This window comes from Macrobrachium nipponense, chromosome 24, assembly GCF_015104395.2.
Source record: "Macrobrachium nipponense isolate FS-2020 chromosome 24, ASM1510439v2, whole genome shotgun sequence".
Taxonomy (NCBI): Eukaryota; Metazoa; Arthropoda; class Malacostraca; order Decapoda; family Palaemonidae; genus Macrobrachium; species Macrobrachium nipponense.
The window spans coordinates 64,273,011-64,294,355 of record NC_061091.1 but is presented as its reverse complement, the minus strand read 5'-3'; the positions used below and the strand labels follow the sequence as shown (position 1 = coordinate 64,294,355).

Below are 21,345 nucleotides of genomic sequence, written 5' to 3'. Positions count from 1 at the left end.
GTAGAGGGCTAATGTACTGGTCATACAGGATATCTAGCACATCAACATATAACAAATCAACTCTAAACCACCTCCTAATTTGTATTCTGGTTTTTTTTCTATTTTATGCAATTAATAGTACAGTTGTAGTGTTACTGTTCTAAGGTGTCCTCAAAGTATAAGAAGAAATTATAATACAGACTTGTCAACTCAGAGCTACCATCTAAACTAGTGCTAATCTTAATGTTTAGCAGCAAATTCAAGTTTTCACTTGGTTTGGAATGCATCTGCCAACCTCAACTCTCATTAATTTCCCTTCATTTGCAATACCTTGTCTACCAACCCACAGAACACTCTCAAAACTTATGTCAAATGCAGTATTGCTTCTGTAATCTTATAATTAATGAAGTAAAATGACAAAGTATAGTACCAGAAATAGTCTTTCGTAGTTCATTTGAAGTTAGAAAGTTAATTTACATGCTACTGCTGATCTTACCATAGTGTGGTCCCTCTGTTTCTTCTTTGTGAAGTCCACTATACAAATGCGGCAGAAAAGCACGATACTCATCAGCATTATTACTGCCAAAACTGGAAAAATATTAAGGCAAAGATCATTTATATTTGTATCAAGCCATGATTATATGCTACCTAACAAATACCCCGAGAGTATTTTTAAAGCAATTCACACAACCTAGTGACCCTTGATCAGCTTCTCTCTAAGAGTATTTGGATGAATGGAATGTATAATGGCTGGAATGTATAAAGGCACAACCATTGTTCTTGCAAAAATAGATAACCAACACTTTTCCTAATGCGCTCAGCTGAAAGTGCTTATTAATGGAATAGCATACCAAATATGAAGTCTCATACAAGTACAGTAGTTCAAGAGTTATGGTTGAGGTTAAGAGTTGTAATTAAAAAAATGTGAGGCATTTTCACCGATAATTCTGCATTTTGGCTAATTACTTACATAAAAAAAAAAGATACACTTTGACAGATGGATAGATTGAATGACCATACTTCCCATTAGGCATATTTATGCATGAAGGTCATCTTTTTACCAGTTTTGTTTGAACTGCCTTGTACTGTATGCAAGTTGTGAGGACGGGGAGAGGTGAGGTGAGGTGAGAGTGACAGACAAATGGAGGAAAAGTGGTCTCTGACTTAGTCAGTTGGAGATTACCTGCACACCCTATTCACTTACCTCTCATAACTGGAACCTACAAACATTTGAATTAAGGGTGCTCATTAATGTACACATGGGAAATGGTAAATCTACAACTTCTCTATTTTAACCTCATACATATTTCTATTTGGAAGCTACTTTCAATATAAACAGCCTGTTTAAGAATGGAACCATTTACAAGCGCAGTGGGCAATAAATAACATGACCATTATTTTATAAAATGAAAGTTCATTGAATTAGTTTTATGAAAAAAAAAATAAGAATGAACAAACTTTGAGTGAAATACATCTGAATAAAAGTTTTCAACCACAAAGAGCTGCCTCGTAATGAAATTTTATGAAATGTTTGGGCTTGTATTTACAATACTGGTTACCTACCAGTGTTAGTTGTTCTTCAGTTAGATGTACCGTGAAAAAAAGTAAGCCACCAGCACATTTCATGTGCATTCAGGTCACCAGTTTCACAACCAAGTCTGCCCCCCCTCTCTCTCTCTCTCTCTCTCTCTCTCTCTCTCTCTCTCTCTCTCTCTCTCTCTCACACAGACAGTCAATTTATTTCCAACTTTGGCAGGTTATGTACTATACCTAGAGGTAAGGTGTGGCATGTGGATACTAATTGGATTGAACCAGAGGATTGAGCAGGGAAGTGCTATAAAAATTTAGATTTCATAGTACTACATATAAATGAGCAGTAATTACATCGATAAGTGTCAAATATCATGTGGCATTTTAGATTTACCTTAATTAATATAGTTCTTTGTAAAGTCCAATGTTTCTTCAAATATCAAGCTTAGTTGAACAATATAGAAGATTTATACTAATAATAATAAAAAAACATACCCATGTTATCCCTAAGATTTCCTTTAGCACATTCATCAATGTCCATTCTGCTGAAAATGTTTTATGTGCAAATTAAAACCTAACACATATCAACAGACTAGTATACTTGAATAGAGTCACTGATACTGTCCATCACTTACCTACGCTGCCTAATGTATAGACTGGCAAAGAAAGGTCGTCCTTGTGCAAGACAATCCACCGAGTCATCCACCCTAAGACAGCGATACGGAATATGGCAAACGTGCCAATGTTCAGCATGGAACTGATACGGTACCGCACCTCTTCTTTCCCTACTCCTGTGATGATGAGCAACTGCCTTATGTGTAGGAAAACACTGTTCACTTCGACAAACAGTGAAACGACAGCATACCTGGAAATAAGTCAAGTTAGGAAGATCATTAGTTTATCACAAACACGTGACCAAGAACAAAGAATTAAGTCTTCTGATATGCTAAGGAGCCTTCTGCTCTGCTGTATCATTGTACCTGTAGTTATGCTGAGGAAGATTTCTGCATGGAAGGAGAATCATCCTTGATTCTGTGACTATAGGATAAATGTTACAGCAACTGTTATCTTGTTTTTCTATGGAACCATCCCTTTAGGATAAACTGCTTATTATATATACAGACACACACACACATAGTTCTACCTGACTTATCACCCTCTCTAACAACTGTTTCACAGTGCAACTGCTAGGTTTTCTTCATGTTACACCTTTCAAACCTTACTGTCAATTTCCCTTTCAGCGCTAAATGACCTCATAGGTCCCAGTGCTTGGTCTTTAGTCTAAATTCTATACATCCAGACCAATGATATATATATACGTATATAGTATATATATATATATATATATATATATATATATATATATATGATATATATATATATATAGATATATATATATATATATATATATATATATAATTATATTATTTATCTATATATATATATATACAGTCAGCGCCATTTGTACTGAGAAAAGAAAAATTAGCCTGCAGAAAAAATAAATTTCATTTATAAAAATAAAAAAAAAATAGTTTAACACTTATGCCGTCATTGTTACTTCCTGATGGGGAAGCCCTTGGACTTGATGACCTTTTGGAGTCGCTGTGGATGACAATCAGCCAAGTTCTGACAGTGGGCAGGGGGTATTTCCCCCCAGACCTTCTTATTGCAATCTCAAGCTTGGGGATTGTTGACGTATCCTCCTTACTAAGGCGGCGTTTCAAGATTCCCCAAGGTTTTCTATGGGGGACAGATCAGGTGATTGGCAGGCCAATCATGGATAAATTCAACCTCGTTGTCAGAGAGACCTTTTGGATGCCCTTGAGGTGTGGCATGGGGCGCCATCCTACTGAAGGGATCTCACAGCCGGTTTTTGGCGAAAGACTCGGGTAAATTGTCCTTTAGCAGCTTAATATAACGCTCAGAATTAAGCGTTTAGCATCTAGGAAGCATGACAAGAATCCCTAGTCCACCGTAGCCAAAGGACCCCCACACCATGAGGTATGGCAGATGCTTAACGCTGGTCACGGTCAGCCGCGGGGTTCACATACGCTGACAAAGTGTGTGACTTCCAAACCGTCGTGCCCTTGTTCCTCACTGATGCAGAACATTGCTTCATCGGTCCAAAGGACCTTATGCCACTGTACAAGGTCCCAGTCCTATGGTCCTTGGCAAATTGAACACGACGGCAACGTTGCTTTAGCAGTCACGAGGGGCTTGACTCGCGCTTTCACCTTGGAATATTCTAGACGCTTCTGGATGTTGCGCTGAATTGTCCTTAACAGAGATTTTCATTTCTAAGGAGCTTAGGGTTCTTTTCTTTCAATTCCTTTGCATTAATTGAAGGATTAAGGTCCAACTGATGCCTTAAAAGCCTTAAAATCTTCGTAGGAATCTTCAAAGACCTACCCTCGCCGTGTTTGTGTTCGGGAACGTTATCACCAGATCCAGCCCGACGCCATTTTTGGAGAAGTCGCGACACTGTCTTCTCATTAACACCAGTAATTTTGACAATTTCTCGGTTTCTTTTACCAACTTTATGTCGATCAACAACTCTCACAATATTATCATGGCTGGTATTTTTACCAGACATCACTCTAAGGGCATGGTAGACGGCGACACTCACTGCATACAAAGCACAAAAAAGAAATATGTGGACCGCCGTCAAAAGAAATGCACTCCTTATGGCTGACAATTGGATACCAACTCTTTGAAATTGTCACCAGTAGTACTTGGGTAGATAAACAAAAGGTGCCAATTAGTAATTTTGTTCCGGCCGATTTTTTTGCGGGAAATATGATACGGGTCCAAAAAACAACAAAATGATTGAGAATTCCAAAAATTCTCAATACAAATGGCGCTGACTGTATATATATATAGTATATATATATATATATATTTTTTTTTTCTTTTTTTTTTGAATGGCTGTAATATGCAATAAGTAAAAGAAAAGGCATTACATGAGGGTGCAAAATTGAGGGACAAGAAAATGGTTCATGAATAGAGATGGGATTTTGCAGGATACAGTGGTGAGTGATTAAGAACAGTGTAAAGATATTGCAAAACCTTGTTAAGAATATCTTAGTTTAACCAGACCACTAGGGCTGGCCCAAAGGATTAGATATTTTTACGTAGCTAGGAACCAATTGGTTACTTAGCAACGGAACCTGCAGCTTTTGTGGTATCCAAACCACGTCGAGAAATTAATTTCTACCACCAGAAATAAATTCCTCTAATTCTGTGTTGGGAGAGCGGGGAATCAAATCCGGACCCTGAGTGGTAGTTGACCACTTAACCGACTCGTCCAACGTGGAACTTGCAAAAACTTGTGAAAAAAGTTTGAAGCATTCCCTAAAAATACATACAAGGTGGAGAAAGTGTCTGAGGATAAAGGGAAACCATTAGGATGAAGCTATGCATGTTAACATAAGCGGAGTGGTGGAAAGGTAAATGCACTTTATTTGTAGTCATTTGTATACAGGTACAGTGGTACCTCGATATACGAAAGGCTCAACTTACGAAAAATTCGAGTTACGAAAGCAAATACTAAGATTTTTTGGCTTTACATACGAAAATAGTTCAGGATACGAAAGGTTGTTGCTGTAAAGTCCCGAGATTCGCCCGGACCACCGATAACAATTTTAAAACTCGCGCACCGCCAACTGAGTACTCGCCACCATCCTCCCGCTCTCCCATTGGTTCCTGATGCTAGTCACTGCCATAAGATCCTGCTCTCCTATTGGTCAGCATCTCTCCCTTCGTGCATCTATGTAGCGGCGTGCTTCTTCAGCCACTCGGCAGCAGCATCGTTATCGTAACCACGCGGAATTCGTTTGTTCTATACGATTTAGTTTATTAACGTAAATTCGTTAGTGATTTCATTGTAGTACTACTTTATCGTGTTGTGTGAGAACTTTAGTACATACGTAAACGTACTTCATAACTTAATTATGTACAGTATATATACGTAGTCATGGGTCCCAAGAAAGTTGAAGTTCACGGAAAGAAGAGGATGCTTTCTTTGGAGACAAAGATGGAGATTATCAAGAAGTATGAAGCTGGCATGCGATTGAGTGTGATCACCAAGGAATATGGCCGAAATCCGTCGACGATAGGCACCATCCTTAAGCAGAAGGAAGCCATCAAAGTAGCTACACCTTCCAAGAGCATGACTATTTTGTCTAGCAAGAGGAGCCACGTGCACGATGAAATGGAAAGGCTGCTTCTTGTCTGGATAAAAGACAAAGAAATCGCTGGCGATACGATAACCGAGACAGCAATCTGCCACAAAGCCAGCGCTATTTTCGGTGATTTGATTGCCCAGGCCGAACACGACGGAGGAGAAGGGACATCGACGCCAACCCCAGACTTCAAGGCTTTTCATGGGTGGTTCAAAAAATTCAGTAAACGGACTAGCATCCATTCGGTGGTGCGGCATGGGAAGGCGGCCAGCTCGGACACGAAAGAGGCCGAAGCCTTAATTAAGACGTTCGACAAGATGACGATCAAGGAAGGCTACAGTTCTCAGCAAGTCTTCAACTGTAGTGAGACTGGCCTTTTTTGGAAAAAAATGCCTTGTTGGACGTACATCATGCAGGAAGAGAAGAAGCTACTCGGGCATAAGCCTATGAAAGACAGGCTTACACTCGCACTTTGTTCGAACGCCAGTGGGGATTGCAAAGTGAAGCCCCTACTTGTGTATCATTCGGAGATTCCTTGAGCCTTCAAGGCCCACAAAGTGCTAAAGGAGAAGCTTCCAGTGATGTGGAGGGCTAATGTGAAAGCCTGGGTAACGAGACTTTTGTTTACCAAGTGGGTAAATCTGAGCTTCGGCCCGACAGTGAAGAAATTCTTGGAAGAGAAGTGCCTCCCTCTGAAATGTCTGCTGTTGTTGGACAATGCCCCTGCTCACCCTCCTGGCCTCGAGGAAGATATCCTAGCGGAGTATTCTTTTATCAAGGTTCTTTATCTTCCGCCTAACACCACCCCTCTCCTCCAGCCCATGGACCAGCAAGTGATATCGAACTTCAAGAAGCTGTATATGAAACATCTTTTCAAGAGATGTTTCAACATCACCGATACCACAAACCTCACCTTGCGTGAATTTTGGAAGGAGCATTTTGATGTTGTGATATGCATCCGACTCATCGGTAAAGCTTGGCAGGAGGTTTCGAGGCGAACCTTGAATTCTTTATGGAGGAAACTCTGGCCTGATGCCGTATCTGCCCGAGACTTAGAGGGATTCGACATGGGCGAAGCTGGTGCAGATTCAGGAACAGTTGACGATCCTGAAACTCTTTCGCAACCAGATCTTGACGAGAGCGTTGCACTCAGCAAGTCCATGGGGCTGGTCGTCAACGAGGACGACATCAATGACCTTCTCGAGAAGCACCAAGAGGAGGTTACGACGGATGACCTGTTGGAGGCCATGCAACATAACGTCGTTCAAGAAGAGTTCTCTAGCAGCGGCGAGGAAGAGGAGGACGACCCTATGACAACAGCAGAAATTAAGGATCCTCTAGCTGCTTTTCATAAGGTGCAATCATTTGTAGAAAAGACACACCCCGAAAAGGCTTACACAGGTCGTATGCTTGTGCAGTTCAATGACGTTTGCCTGAGTCGTTTCAGGAACATTGTGAAAAGTAGGCAGAAGCAACCTTCCTTAGATAGTTATTTTTTAAAGAGGCCTTTAGTGAGAGTAAGCAAAAAGGAAGATCCAACTAATACTACAAAAAAACAGAAAGTTGAAAGTGAAGAAATTGAAATTTTGTTAAAAAAAAAAACAAAAAAAAGTATAAAGTAAAAAAAAAAAAAAAAAAAAAAAAAAGGGTAAAATAGAAAAAAAAAAATTAATTTTAAGTTTTTTGTAAAGTTAAGTGTTACGGTTTTGTTAATGTGTTTTGTAAAGTTTAGTCTATGTTTCCTGACATTTTTAATGTATTTTGTAAAGTAAAGTGTACGTACTACGTAACAAATTTTCTGCAGTTTGTCCTCCTCCTCTGTCGCCACTTTCGGAGATAGCCTCACTCAAAAGGTAAGGTTCCACATTTTACTACATACGTATGTACGTATGTATGTACAGTATTTCTTGTATTCCATGACACTAATACACTTTATTTACAGGTACATAATAGTAGTGCGTATTAAGTTAGGTATTGAATGGTCCAAATTATTGTATTTCATTGTTTATTGATTAATTTAGCTTTATTATCAAATTTGGAAGACTTGAAGTGCTGATGGAAGAAAAAGTGGAAGTACATGAAGGGTCTGTTGAACCAACTCTTCATGCAGTGAACTGTATGGATTACTTCTGGTTCTTTGCAAGGTCACTTCAGCCCCTAGCTGCAACCCTGTTCATTTATTTTACTATACCTCCATTCACATTCTCTTTCTCCCATCTTACTTTCAACCCTTTCCTAACAATGTTTCATAGTGCAACTTACCAGGTTTAACTTCTTCCTGTTGCACCTTCCAAACACTTTTGCTGTCAAGTTCCTTTTCAACTCTGAATTACCTCATAGGTCTCAGTGCTTGGCCTTTGGTCTAAATTTTATATTCTATTGTATTCAAACTCTCCAACATGGAAGTGATGTACGGATAACGAAAACAAACAAAATGAAAACTAACAAAGCTGAGAGGTGAAAATGTTTGTCTAGTGTATGTAGGTAGTACGTACAGCATAAAAATGGAGTGATTTTGTGGTGATGAGTAAGAATAGCAAAAATTTTGGCACAGGAAGTGAAAGGATGGATCAATGCAGTATTTGTAGGCAAGCACAACATGCTGCTGATAAACCTTTAATGAGTATTAACCCGGTAAACCCAAGGCCTATTAGAGTCATCTATTCCGAGGTGCTTAGTTCTAGCCCCTCAGGAATCAAAGTATTATATAGTACACCTCCTTCCATATTGTGTGGTTGACTATACTCTGTTTTTTTCCATCTGTCCACCCGCCTGTGGTGTTTGTGTATGGTAACACTGCGTCCCGGGCTTTAGATACATTCAGCTTACATTCCACAATAATAACAATATCCTATTTCGAATATTAACGATGTAATTCGCATACAGTAAATTATTAAAACACTTTTCAGTTGCAAATGTACACCCAGATATCCTTTTATTTACCTAAAACTTACACACAGCGTAACTATTTAAAGCCCGGGACGCAGTGTTACCATACGAAAACACCACAGGCGGATGGACAGATAAAAAAAAAAAAAAAAAAAAAAGAGTATAGGTATATCAAATAAGCGATATCTTCGTGCGGCCGTCTACTTTACTTACCTTGAGTTTACTCTGGATTTGACAAAGGTGGATCATACTAGGTTAATACCCCTTTTAGCGTGCGTGTATATGTTGAGGATGTTTTCTGCACGTGTATTAAAATTCTTAAATACTTTCAAATACACACAAAAAAAACTTCTTACCCAATAAACATGCCCGTCCACACGGCCAACCCAAAGCAGCATATGCAACAAGCATGGTGGACCATCAACTCATAAGACGAGCGCTTTCGGTGGCACAGGGCCATGTCGAAGAAGTCGTGGATGAAATAGCCTGCGAGTCAAGGAATAAATTGCAATAAGGAAGACTTAACCTCATACAAATGTAGATAGGCCTATGAAGGCTCATGTTTTATGAAACATTATTTGAACTCTACTGATATCATGTTAAAATGACGGTCTTTTATACACCAACATAAAGTACAAGCATCAACTTACCAACGGAGAAAGAGATGAGAATGTGAGATGATGGAGTGTATGTGTCAATTAAGTCTTCGGCGAGTTTTGGATGTTCGTAAATGCTGGAAAAACGGAGAAAATGTGAGCAAATATAGGACTAAAACAATGCCTTACTCAGTTAAAATGAGAGCAAAAACAAAAAACTAAAGTGATGATCATGTAATATAATGTTAATCAAATTAGTGATAAAATGCTTCTCTATTATTCTTTCGCAAACCTTCATAACATGCCAGTTCCTTACACCGATCTTTTCATCCTTTGTTTTATGACATTTGGAAAACAACTAAATAAATTTCTCAGAAAACAGTAAATGGTCAGATCATATTCGAAGTATATCAGTTCATATTTACTATCAATAGGAAAAATCTATCTTACTTCCCCCAACAAGTGTTCCAAGATTATGCTACGTAGCAATTCAGGTCCTCCGTACATAGCGCAAAATACAAATTACCTAGTTGGGGGAGGAAGTTGCTACGCACACTTACTTTTGAGTCTAATCCGGACCTCCCGCTACAAGAACGGGTTTCCTGTGTGGCTCTTTATGTTACAGACGAGTTTCCGTTACAGAAGTTGCTGCTACTGGCGTTAGCGTCTCCTACTACCCCACCTCCCCCCATAACCAGCACCCTCTCATCTGTATGAATTTCGACCAACAGAATGCAATTCCCACACTATATACCCTTTCTCCAAGTTCTTAGCGCACACAACATAATTCTCCTCACTAAGCTCTTACAAAACATGTCTAATTATCCTCAAATACTGGGTAAAAGATACATTATATATATATATATATATATATATATATATATATATATATATATAATATAAAACTTTTCGACACTAACCACCAGAAATCAGAACCATTATTTTGTAATGTCTGCCGCTTCTGTTATAAAATCACAATTTTTACTTGTGGTGTTTTCCCTTGCCTATTGTGTGTAATTATAGAGGAAAGTGTTAAAGATATAATAATGGTAATTAGCAAGATAGTTTACTTAATTGCTTCGGCGACTTTGGATCACACAATCATAATACAAAGTGATTGTTGTTCAAATTGAACAAACATTCGCCTGCAACAAGCTTAATAGACCATCAACTGGCTGGCCACAGCTATTGCTGGACATAAACAAAATACAAAGGAAAATTAGGGGCATGCGTCCAATAAAAGTAATGTAAGCGAGAGAGAGGCAGAGTGAATTGCCATACACAAGAAACAAAAATAATAATAGAAGAAACGAGAGGCAGCTTCCTACATAACATTGCTTCAGTCAACTGCCTCATTCTGAGAGTAAATTCATTCCTGTTGCTGGTAAACGGCCCCATCCTGTTCATTTCCCTTCAACTGCCCCCTTTTTTGTTGCCAAGGTCTCTCTCTCTCTCTCTCTCTCTCTCTCTCTCTCTCTCTCTCTCTCTCTTAGTGCATTCATAACTGTACGTAATGGTTTTACACAGCCATTCCTTCTGTCCAGGTCCGTGAGCGCTTTTAACTGTAATTGTGGATTAACTAGTAACTACAATCTGTCTGCTTGAGAGAGAGAGAGAGAGAGAGAGAGAGAGAGAGAGAGAGAGAGAGAGAGAGAGAGAGCGCTAGTGAGAGATTGTTTGGAACTGCGGTTGTGAAATGAGTAAAAGAATCTTTCAGCTTTGCATGTATGCGAGAAGAAACAGCAAGCAAGACCCACTTACAAACAGGAGGAGGCCATAATGATCTCCTTCCATCGAACCGCACTTCTTTTTACTTTTCGTCATCAATAGAGCTCAAATACGTCTCTGATCTCAAAACATTTTCGCCAACTTATTTCTAACAACATATCCAAGGGTAATGTGCTTACAACTTGAATAAAACAGTAAATTTACCCTGCTTAGTACTAATAAAAACATGTTATGTCAAATTTGCCATAAATAAAAACAAAACACTAACTGACAACTGGGAGGCGAAAGCGTTGAAGCAACCAGGTCATGGTCGGCGTTCCACATTTACATAGATAAATATAAATGACTTTCTTTTGCAATCTTGTCATTTTGCACATTATAATGGCTTGCAACATGACAACAAAAACTTGGGGAAAAAATTGGGAAACATGATTCAGAGACCTGACAATAATGTAAAAACCAAGACCATGACATGAAACAAAGGAAGGTGGTTGGTTTATTTGTCTGCTACACAAATGCGCCAAACACGGCATTCTTCAAAAATGCTTTCCGGGTACGAAAGAATGATCTTCAATAGAGAAGAACGCGCGCTCAATTGCACAGCCAAAAGTTCAAGGGCGGGGAGAGAGACAATTTACACGAGGAAATGCCACGTGTTCCACTCTCCCGTGCTTTACTTGTGGGATTGAAACGACGTTGCATTTAGCGCACATAGGCCTATGCTGAAAGTCTTGTTTCCGTAGGCTTATTCGCTTATTTTGCCGAGCCCTGAGATCTATAACTAATTAAATGAATTATATCAACTTTCGCCATCAATTATCCTGGGCTGGTCGCTTCAATACCGTCGAATGTGTTTGCAAATATAAACTAACATGGCTTCGATGAGGGGCCTGGTAGCTATACCAGATACCGGTTTGCAAAAGCAACTCAGCGAACCCGGTGATCTCTGCCTTGGCTTCCAACCAAATTTGTAATTTCCTTCCTGCATCCGCTTTCTTCATGATCCCTCCATTCTTCACGGACATGACGTTGCCAGTATCTTAGAAAAGCAACACTTGATGAAACCCGTAATATTCAAAAGCCTCCAGGGCTAATGATTGACTGAAATATATTATGTCTAGTGTCGTGACGACAGTGCAAATACGAAGTTATCACGCTAACGTAAATGTATGGTGCTACGGTTTAACACTGTTGTTTTATTCGAAATACTTAAGTACCTCATTAAAACTTTAAAAAATGAAATAAAATTAAGGTTTGGCATATTTAGTATTAATTTCATTTCACACGGATACGTGTGTGACTAGAGTAGTACTACAAGTGCAGCGAATGGCTCCGCTCATACAGTATATGTACTAGATATTATTATTATTATTATTATTATGCAAAATCCCTTCTTCGGTCCAACTTTTTATGCTTCATCTTTACACCTTTACACCCAAATGGTCCCAAACACTACGGGTTTATGCTATCCCCCAAAAAAGAAAAAAAAAACGTATAAAGATTAAACGGACCAAAACTCCTTTAAGATGAGGCAAATAGATTTGTGAAGACAAAAAATGTGGCGTTGCACAGAGAAGAGAGAGAGAGAGAGAGAGAGAGAGAGAGAGAGAGAGAGAGAGAGAGAGAGGCGAGGAGAGAGGGGAATTTCTTATTTAATACAGTACAGTGTACAATACTAATCACACGAGTAATTTCTTCGAAACTCGATCCAGATCATGAGTTGAAATCGCATTTTTTCAATCTGAGAGAGAGAGAGAGAGAGAGAGAGAGAGAGAGAGAGAGAGAGAGAGAGAGAGAGAGAGACTCCCGTACAGCTAAAGGTATTTACAAAACTTAGCAAACAAACAGATACAGCATTCGCAAAATGGCATCACACAAAACTTTTTTTTTTTTTTTTTTTTTTAGCCAAAGAATGGACTCCGAAGGGATTTCCTTTACACCTTTTCCAAATCCCCTGAGGAACCCCTGAGTCACGTACTCAGCACTCAAGGGGCAGCACAAAAGCCCAGAGGACGACCGACGCCACAGGAAGGTCACTAACAAAAAACTCCCAGTAGGGAAGTAGTGTCGTCTAGGTATACCTCACGCGGTGCACTGTATACATTACTTGAGATTCTTTGCAGCGTCACCTCGGCCGCTAGCTGCAACGTCTTTCATTCCTTTTACTGTACCTTCGTTCGTATTCTCTTTCATCCATCTTATTTTCTACCTTCCTGTTTCACCTTTCAAACATTTTACTCTCAATTTCCCTTTCAGCGCTGAATGACCTCATAGCTCTCGGCGCTTGGCCGTTGGTCCAAATTCTATATATTTCCACACTCCTCCTTCATAACGAATAATGAATTATTAACAAAAGAATAGTTGTAAGACCAGCCTGCGACCTCTAACCTGAGAGAGAGAGAGAGAGAGAGAGAGAGAGAGAGATTACAAAACTAATAAGTTTCATTCCTAAGGGATCGGGCACAAACTAGAATTACTGGATGTTTCTAAAATAATCAAGGATGCAAGTTAAAGCTTCATTACAAGCGTCTAACTATGCTCTGTTTTTTTTCATCTGTCCATCCGCCTGTGGTGTTTTTGTATGGTAACACTCCGTTCCAGGCTTTAAATAGTTACGGTATGTGTAAGTTTTAGGTAAATAAAAGGATATCTGGGTGTACATTTGCAACTGAAAAGTGTTTTAATAATTTACTGTATGCGAATTACACCGTTAATATTCGAAATAGGATATTATTATAATCGTTGAATGTTAACCTTGAAAGTAACTATCTAAAGCCCGGGACGCAGTGTTACCATACTAAAAACACCACAGGCGGGTGGACAGATGGAAAAAAAAAACAGAGTATAGGCCTACTTGCTTATGTCAACCCCGATACACACACACATATATATAGAATATATATATATTTATATATATATATATATTATATATCTTTGATTATCGAGGACACGCGCTGTAAGTACCCCCTTCTATCTTGCAAAGATCGCTCGGTGAGTGAGTGACTATCTTTTGGATTCATCTATCTCCATGATTTATGAGGCTGTCCAGCGGCGCACTTATAATGTCAAGACCTCCCCACAGAACGTCTCTCTCTCTCTCTCTCTCTCTCTCTCTCTCTCTCTCTCTCTCTCTCTTCTCTCTCTCTCCTTGTGTTAAACGGTAATGATAACAAGGTTAATTTCCTGACTATATAATTAACGAAATATCAAGAGGTTATACTAATTACATTATATATTATTAAAAAATAATAACTGAAGCAGTTGATATATAAATGCGGTATTGATCATAGTTTTTGTGTGTATATATATATATATATATATATATATATATATATATATATATATATATATATATATATATATATATATATATATATATATATATATATGTGTGTGTGTGTGTGTGTGTGTGGTGTAAAACAGAGAGAGAGAGAGAGAGAGAGAGAGAGAGAGAGAGAGAGAGAGAGAGAGCACTGATAAAAGCGCGTCCCCCTGCAATGAATTTTATTGCGTCTATAGCGTCTTCATAATTTAACATTGGAGCCTTCGTCCCTTTCTCTCTCTCTCTCTTTCTTGCAGGAGTGGGTATACATAAGCGCTCTATACCCCCCAACACCCAGAAGATAAAGTTATCAACCCCACCCCGGGGAAGAAAGAAAAAATAACTTGCAGTTGGGTTCACGTAGCATGCCGAGTACAACAGGTATTTCGCTCTATCCCATAATCACGCCCCACCCCTCGCGGTGACGTCACACAATGAATCCGCAGGTTAGCCAACATCCCCGAGAATCCCCGCTTACGAAACTGACACATTTCGAGTCAAACTCTTTGTAATGGAAGCGCGCTGTAACAAATTAAACACAGTACTATAAATTAACTACTGGAGTTGCTTTATGTCATTACTGGACAAATTCTGTTAGTGAAATATCAGATTATAAAATCAACAGGAATGAGAGGATCGGATGCCCCGCCCACTTAAACGTTTTATACATCAGGCATGTCGGTAAACACTCCTGGGATGACGCCAGCTCAACCACCGTAGAAAGTACTCACATATTTATTTTTTCCTTTTCTGGTCCTGTGTGACAAACCTTCATCCCACTCATATGGTGAGCGTGGGTCAATTTACAGAGGGTACTGCGTCTCACGATGCAAAATTTTAAAACGTCCACACTTCAGTCCCGAGGGACGGTACTTTCTTTGACAGCTACTATTTCAAAGAAAATATTATTCACAACTTTCAGTAAAAGGGGATATTGACGCGATCAGATCACAAAGCCGTTTATCATTTCGTTATATTGATAATAATGTTATTGTCACGATCCTGAAAGTAAAAAAAAAAAAAACTATATATAAGAAACAGGCGCTTAGATTAGGATAAGCCTTTTTTTATTGGTCTAAAACTTAAGGTTACCGTAAGCCAATATGCTTTGTGTCAGGGACAAAGCCGTTCAGATTGCCACACGATCAAATCCAGCTGTTACGTTATTCGAAAAAGACCACTCCTTTCGACTCCGTAGAGGGAGTGGTGCACTGTAAGCATCACTTACTGGGGGTTTGCAGGCGTCCCCTAGCTGCAACCATTTCCATTCATTTTACTATACCTCCGTTCATATTCTCTTTCCTCCGTCTGACTTTCCACCCTCTCCTGACAATTGTTTCATTGTGTTAGTTTTCCTATATGCGCTGAATGACTTCATAGGTCCCAGTGCTTAGCTGCTAGCCTAAAATCCTACTAAACTCTATTCTAATCCTTTTAAAGACGGTTAAGTATTTGACAGCCAGAGAAGCTGCACAGGAGACAGGGGGCACGAAATGTATATAAACAGATGAATTACTACCACAGAGCTTGATTCAGAAGAAAACAAAAATCCTTAAAACGATGAAGTTTCAAACAACTACAACAGGTCCATTTTTATGTTAGGAAGACGTTCAATTGCAGCCATGGCAAAAGAATCAAATGAACTGGAGACCAAATTTGGGGAGGAGGAGAAGTCGTCATTAGAACCTCGTTTTCAGAGGGACTGGTGACAGGCCCTGTCCAGAACTCTTTGGAACATTCGACATGACTCTCAGAGAGAGAATGAGAGATTCCAGAAAATTCACCACCTATGAGGATCGCTGCGCAGAATCTATAACTTGCATAACGTATTGATTACGATTCGGCAAGAAGACAATTAGGAAAAGAAGAGAATGACTATTCTACTAAAACTAGTACTAGTGATGGAGCTCAATCGAAAATGCTTATTCAAAAAAGTCGCTTTCATTATTCCCACATGTTGTTATTCTTCCTCCCGATAGCATGAGATTTCTAGAACCGACTAGCGTGATTCAAACATCACCCGTGGGGCTCCCAAGCACGTGACAGCGCACCTGACTGAGTCTATGTAACACATGTGCAAGGCCACTTAAATAACAACCCCACACCCCCCATCGAACCCCTCCCATTTCTCGTTCCTCGCAACCTTATTCTTTGAATGGTCTACCAAAATGCGTCGGGTTGACAATACTCGGATGGGTGACCTGCAGAAAAGTGTCTTCAGTACCTATATTTGGTTCTTGAACGTTAAGTCTGTATGGGTGGCAATGCATACTCTTTAATTATTCCGGATATAATAATGTATTCATTATAAATTCTAGCTATTTCGGATATAATTACGCATTCAGTACAAATTCCATTTCAACATAACGGATAATATTTAATTCATGGAAATATTGTTATAAATGATAACAGATAACCGAGAGGAACCTACCATCAGGTGAAGGTACACCAAGATAGTCAATAATCTTACTAACCCGAATTCATTTACTTTTCAATTCATCCTATTTTTGTGCATCGCCAATGATCAATTTAAAAATAAGAGAAAAAAATTATAAGTACGCGCAGAGAGAGCCCACTTGATCTATCTTGTGAGGATAAATGACTGAAAAATTTTTGTTTTTTCCTAATGCACCCTTCTAGACAAGAAGTGATAAAGACTGGTTACTACGTAATTCTCGGAGCTCGGTTTACAACCAGCTGATAGGAATGACAGACTGTGCAGTGGCAACTTGTGTCTGCCCTGATAATGCGTTATGAAATGTTCTTGTAAAGAAAGATGACAATTTCTTAAATTATCGAACAGCGTCAGATATCGCTTATGCATTTTGTATATTAACTTCTCTTCACAAGAGCAAAAACTCCCGTGATACGCGTCAGATATTGCTTGGGTATTTTGCAGATAAACGGTTCTTAACAAACAAACAGCAATTATTTCAAACACAGCATCTGCCCGACAAATAAAATCACCGATACGACTAGAGTACTACCTCTTGAAAGGAACACGGCGGTGATGGGGGTCAAGGAGGGACACTCTTCAGGCTCACGAGGCCGTGGTGTGTAACTCGATGACATGGACCCATACGCACGTTCGCGTAAATCAAATGCATCTAATCGCCTTCACGAATAAGTAAGCAATCCAATACCTTTCATATAAGAGGAACGTATCAAAATGTTATGCGAATAGATATCCTAGTTTTGCGAATAACCATTTTACACGAAAATGCCGATAGATATACATTCTGGCAACACATGCAACAGTTGGCGCCAAACACGTTATCAGGGGTACCAACCACTCGAAATCGTCGGTGCTTTCGTAAGCCTCGGTGCTTTCGTAAGCCTTTCATAACAATGAAATCGCTTTCATTCCTTTCCTGTAGTTTCTATAACCAGAAAGCTTTTACAAAGCGCTTATCGGAGTAATCCATTATCACTCAAGTCCGTAATAATCAATTCCGGACCTGAGTACGGTAAATGGGAGCTTTCCTTAGAACTGGCGAAGTGATCCCATAGCATTTGCGTAAAGGTGTACGGTAGCTGCCGCATATCTGATGATGACGCAGCTAATGGCAAAGGCGTATGAATAGCATTAATGACAAAGGCACATAAATAGCATTAATGACAAAGACGTATGGATGCTATTAATGACAAAGGTATATGGATGGAATATGATCCTACAAAATAATACCTAACCCTATACAATCAATGTAAAAGTACATGGATTAGAACATTTCCAACGCCAACATCAGACAAGACTATGATTGCAAGATAATTGCAGTATTTTTATTGAGACCATTCAAAGGGCAGAGAAATGGCATCCCCGTAGAGATTCGTGATATTTTAATCAATTACTTCCTAAATTACAGTCGTTTTTGTAATTAAGCTTGTCAACGAAGGGGGGAGGGGATATTTCTTTTCTAGATGGGCAAGCCTCGAAAAGGTTCGTACAGTAAGGTTCAAAACAAAACTGAAGGCGACAAATTTTCACGAGAATTTCGTTCGAAATTCACTAACTGGCAACTACAACTCGTAGCTGAAAAAAATATATATTTTTTCTACAGTGAAAGCTCTATCAAGCAAAATAAAGCTAACATATGATGCACAAATATCAAATCTATGATATTTATAACAAGCAAAAGAAAAAATTTGGGTAATAGTAATTATTTTAAAGAATAGCAAGTACTTCAAACTAAAGAAACGAAACAATTTGAAATTCTCGTTCAACACGGGATTACCAACATTACCAATGTATATTTCGAGCAATGTGGAAACAAATATTTAATATTATAGTGTATTATCAATTATTTTAGCGAAGATGCATAAAACCATGCAAGTATCAATAGAATGTGAAAGGGAAATCTCCGCGACATTAAACATAATCAACCATGAATGCACCTAGATTCAATGGAGAAGTTGGGGGTGGTTGGTAGTTCTGATTTCTGGCTTCTAGGACCGAGCATAAAAACGCCACCCGTCGAGAAAGGCTCTAACCTCTGCTGCTACCTTCAGGTGACTAGGCCTAGTTCCGGGCATTGCAAGGCTTACAATGCAGGGCCACTGTCTGTTATTTAGGCAAAGATAGAACCTTCAGGACCGACACCAGGACCTGTCCTTGCACCTGGGAAACAGACTCGCTATATAAAAAATAAGAAAGTCGGTCGCAAGCAACCAGAACACCCGTAAAATCACCATCTGGTTAAGTAGGGAGAAGACAGACCCCAACCACCCCTTCCCCCCTCTACCTCTACCTCTACCCACAATACTAACTCCACCATTTTCACTTCAACCTATTACCTCAAATCTTCGAATCATCCCACCGTGAATTTAAGACTGGATTTGCGTAAGTGGGCGTATCATAGGGAGTGATATCACCCAAATTCATATTTCCACTGACAACCAGTAATAAGTTCGATCCAGTCAAGTATCATTGCATAACAGAAATTTATGATTGTTTTTTTGGGGATATATATATATATATATATAATATATATATAATATATAAAGAAGCACCCGAGCATGACCAATAGGCCTAGTGCTCGATTCTTAAAACAGACCTCTGTTATTCCTGATAGATAAAAACTTCCTGAGAGAGGAGAGATAGAGAGAGAGAGAGAGAGAGCATACAAGGGATTATTTAAATAATGCTCGCCAAGCATATTCACACTCCGGGTCGTATGGACAAGATAGTCTCACTTATGCACTGGCAAAAAAAAAAAAAAAAAAAAAAAAAAAAAACAAAAAAAAAAAAAAAAAAAAAAAAAAAAAAAAAAAAAAAAAAAAAAAAAAGTGGAAACCTACGAAAATACTTGTTTGGTGCGACCCTGAACGTAATTCAGCATGCAAAAATTTGCACAATCGAGAAATTCCACGAAATTATTAACTAACAAGCTGGAAAATATATTTCCTTGATTCTTGAAATAGCCTAACGATGTAACCAACGCTAAACGCGCACATAACTTGGATTTTTTTTTCACATCAACTTGTCTTATTTATATTTCATTTAATCAGATGCTAAACTTCTGTGTGCTTTATCAAAAGAAATCATAATAACTTTCGATATAACGCTATAAAAGTAGAAGTTAATTTACAAATATTAGGCCAATGCTTATGCACACGGTTCCTGCTGCCACTCTATTGTGAACACTTCATATCACACTTTGGAAGCCGCAGATGTTTCTTTGGGGAAATTCTTTTTTTTTTTTATTAATAAACATTACTGAACTAACATTGATCATTCACTGGGGAAATACTTTGTGCGCTTATACAATTAATCACTGATACGTTTTATCAGATAAATAGGATGACAATAATTGGAATAAAATAATACTAACTGGCAACTCAATGAGTTTCTATAGAAGTACGATCAATTCTGAGATTTGTCGCTTCACTTCTGGAACTTACTGTACTACAAACCACCTTGTCCCGAGTCAAGAATTCCTTTCAAATGTGCCTGCTTATGCAAGCCAGGTTACGCTACAGCGCGCCCCAAACTTTCTTTCAAACATTTTTGAATTCTGAAATAAGACAATTTACATACTAGTCATACTAAAGTATACATATATGATTAGTTCAATCCACGTTCATTGTGGTAGTGACGCTACAAACAGAATAATTCTGTTTGTATTGAGCTGGGAATTCAAAGTGTTGCAAATCGACACAGGTGTCATCCCGTGTAGAGGCACACTATTCGATAGTTGCCACTGAGCGATTAAATACAATTCATTATTTTAGCATTTATTACCCAGATGCATTGTCCAAGTCGCCATTTCGTAACTACAAGCACCCCATAGTTTAAATCCAGTATTTAGATACAATTGCCTAGATCCAATAATTGTAAATGACTTTTGTATAAGAGCCTTGGTCTAATCTCTGCGCCACATTTTGACGAGATCATTCAGGGACATTACACTCAAACTGTTGTGCAATTGTACATTTATAAATCATTACAAAACTCCACATGGACAAATATTCGGCAGAGCCATAAAAATCATATGGATTAAAACAAAACTCGCAATTGGCTACGTAACACTTAACTTCATAATGGACCCCCGAAACGCAAGGTAGGTGTAAATGCAGCTTTTTATAGAAGCCAATTGTGTATATAATTAATTAATTAAGCTTTGTTTTTCAACTTGGTGATTAGGGTTGGGTTAAATTATACTAAAGATATTTTGTCCGTTTTACATGTAAACATTGTTCAGTCTATTTTGGATTGTTACTGCTGTAATTTGTTTGTTAATTGTTGTTGAGTAGTTCTTGAAAAGATTGTTTATCCTGGTAGTTATCAGTGTTGGAATTACACTGTAACAGTTATAAGTTTCTGGAAATAGGATCAAGGTTTTTGATGACTGACAGACCAGAAGAAGTCTTCGAAGTGTAAAGAACACTTCTTTGGAAATTCGTTTCGCTTTTATTGGATGTAGCTTAGAGTAACACAGATGTAAGTTTATTTCTTTACTGAAATTTGTATATATTCTGTTTAATGTTTGTGGTGTTTTGTAGTTATATCAACTATAATCAATGCTTTGTTTGTTATGGAATTTCTATTTAACAGTTTTTAGTAAGTTTGTATATTTTGTTGTTTTTTCAGTTTCTTGACCTCGTCGCCTTGTACTACTAGCAA

General features: G+C 38.5%; 1 protein-coding gene across 2 annotated transcripts in view; it reads right to left on the bottom strand.

The window, feature by feature from the left end:
* LOC135205687 (TLC domain-containing protein 2-like) overlaps nucleotides 1-21,345 on the bottom strand; it is a 65,525-nt gene that overhangs the window by 5,565 nt on the left and 38,615 nt on the right. For both annotated transcript variants that reach the window (XM_064236603.1, XM_064236604.1), the window contains exons 2-5: nucleotides 9,230-9,312; nucleotides 8,936-9,065; nucleotides 2,145-2,374; nucleotides 476-567 (exon numbers count right to left, since the gene is read on the bottom strand). In XM_064236603.1, coding sequence (XP_064092673.1) covers nucleotides 476-567; nucleotides 2,145-2,374; nucleotides 8,936-9,065; nucleotides 9,230-9,312 — 535 coding nt within the window. The remainder of the gene's footprint in view (nucleotides 1-475; nucleotides 568-2,144; nucleotides 2,375-8,935; nucleotides 9,066-9,229; nucleotides 9,313-21,345) is intronic.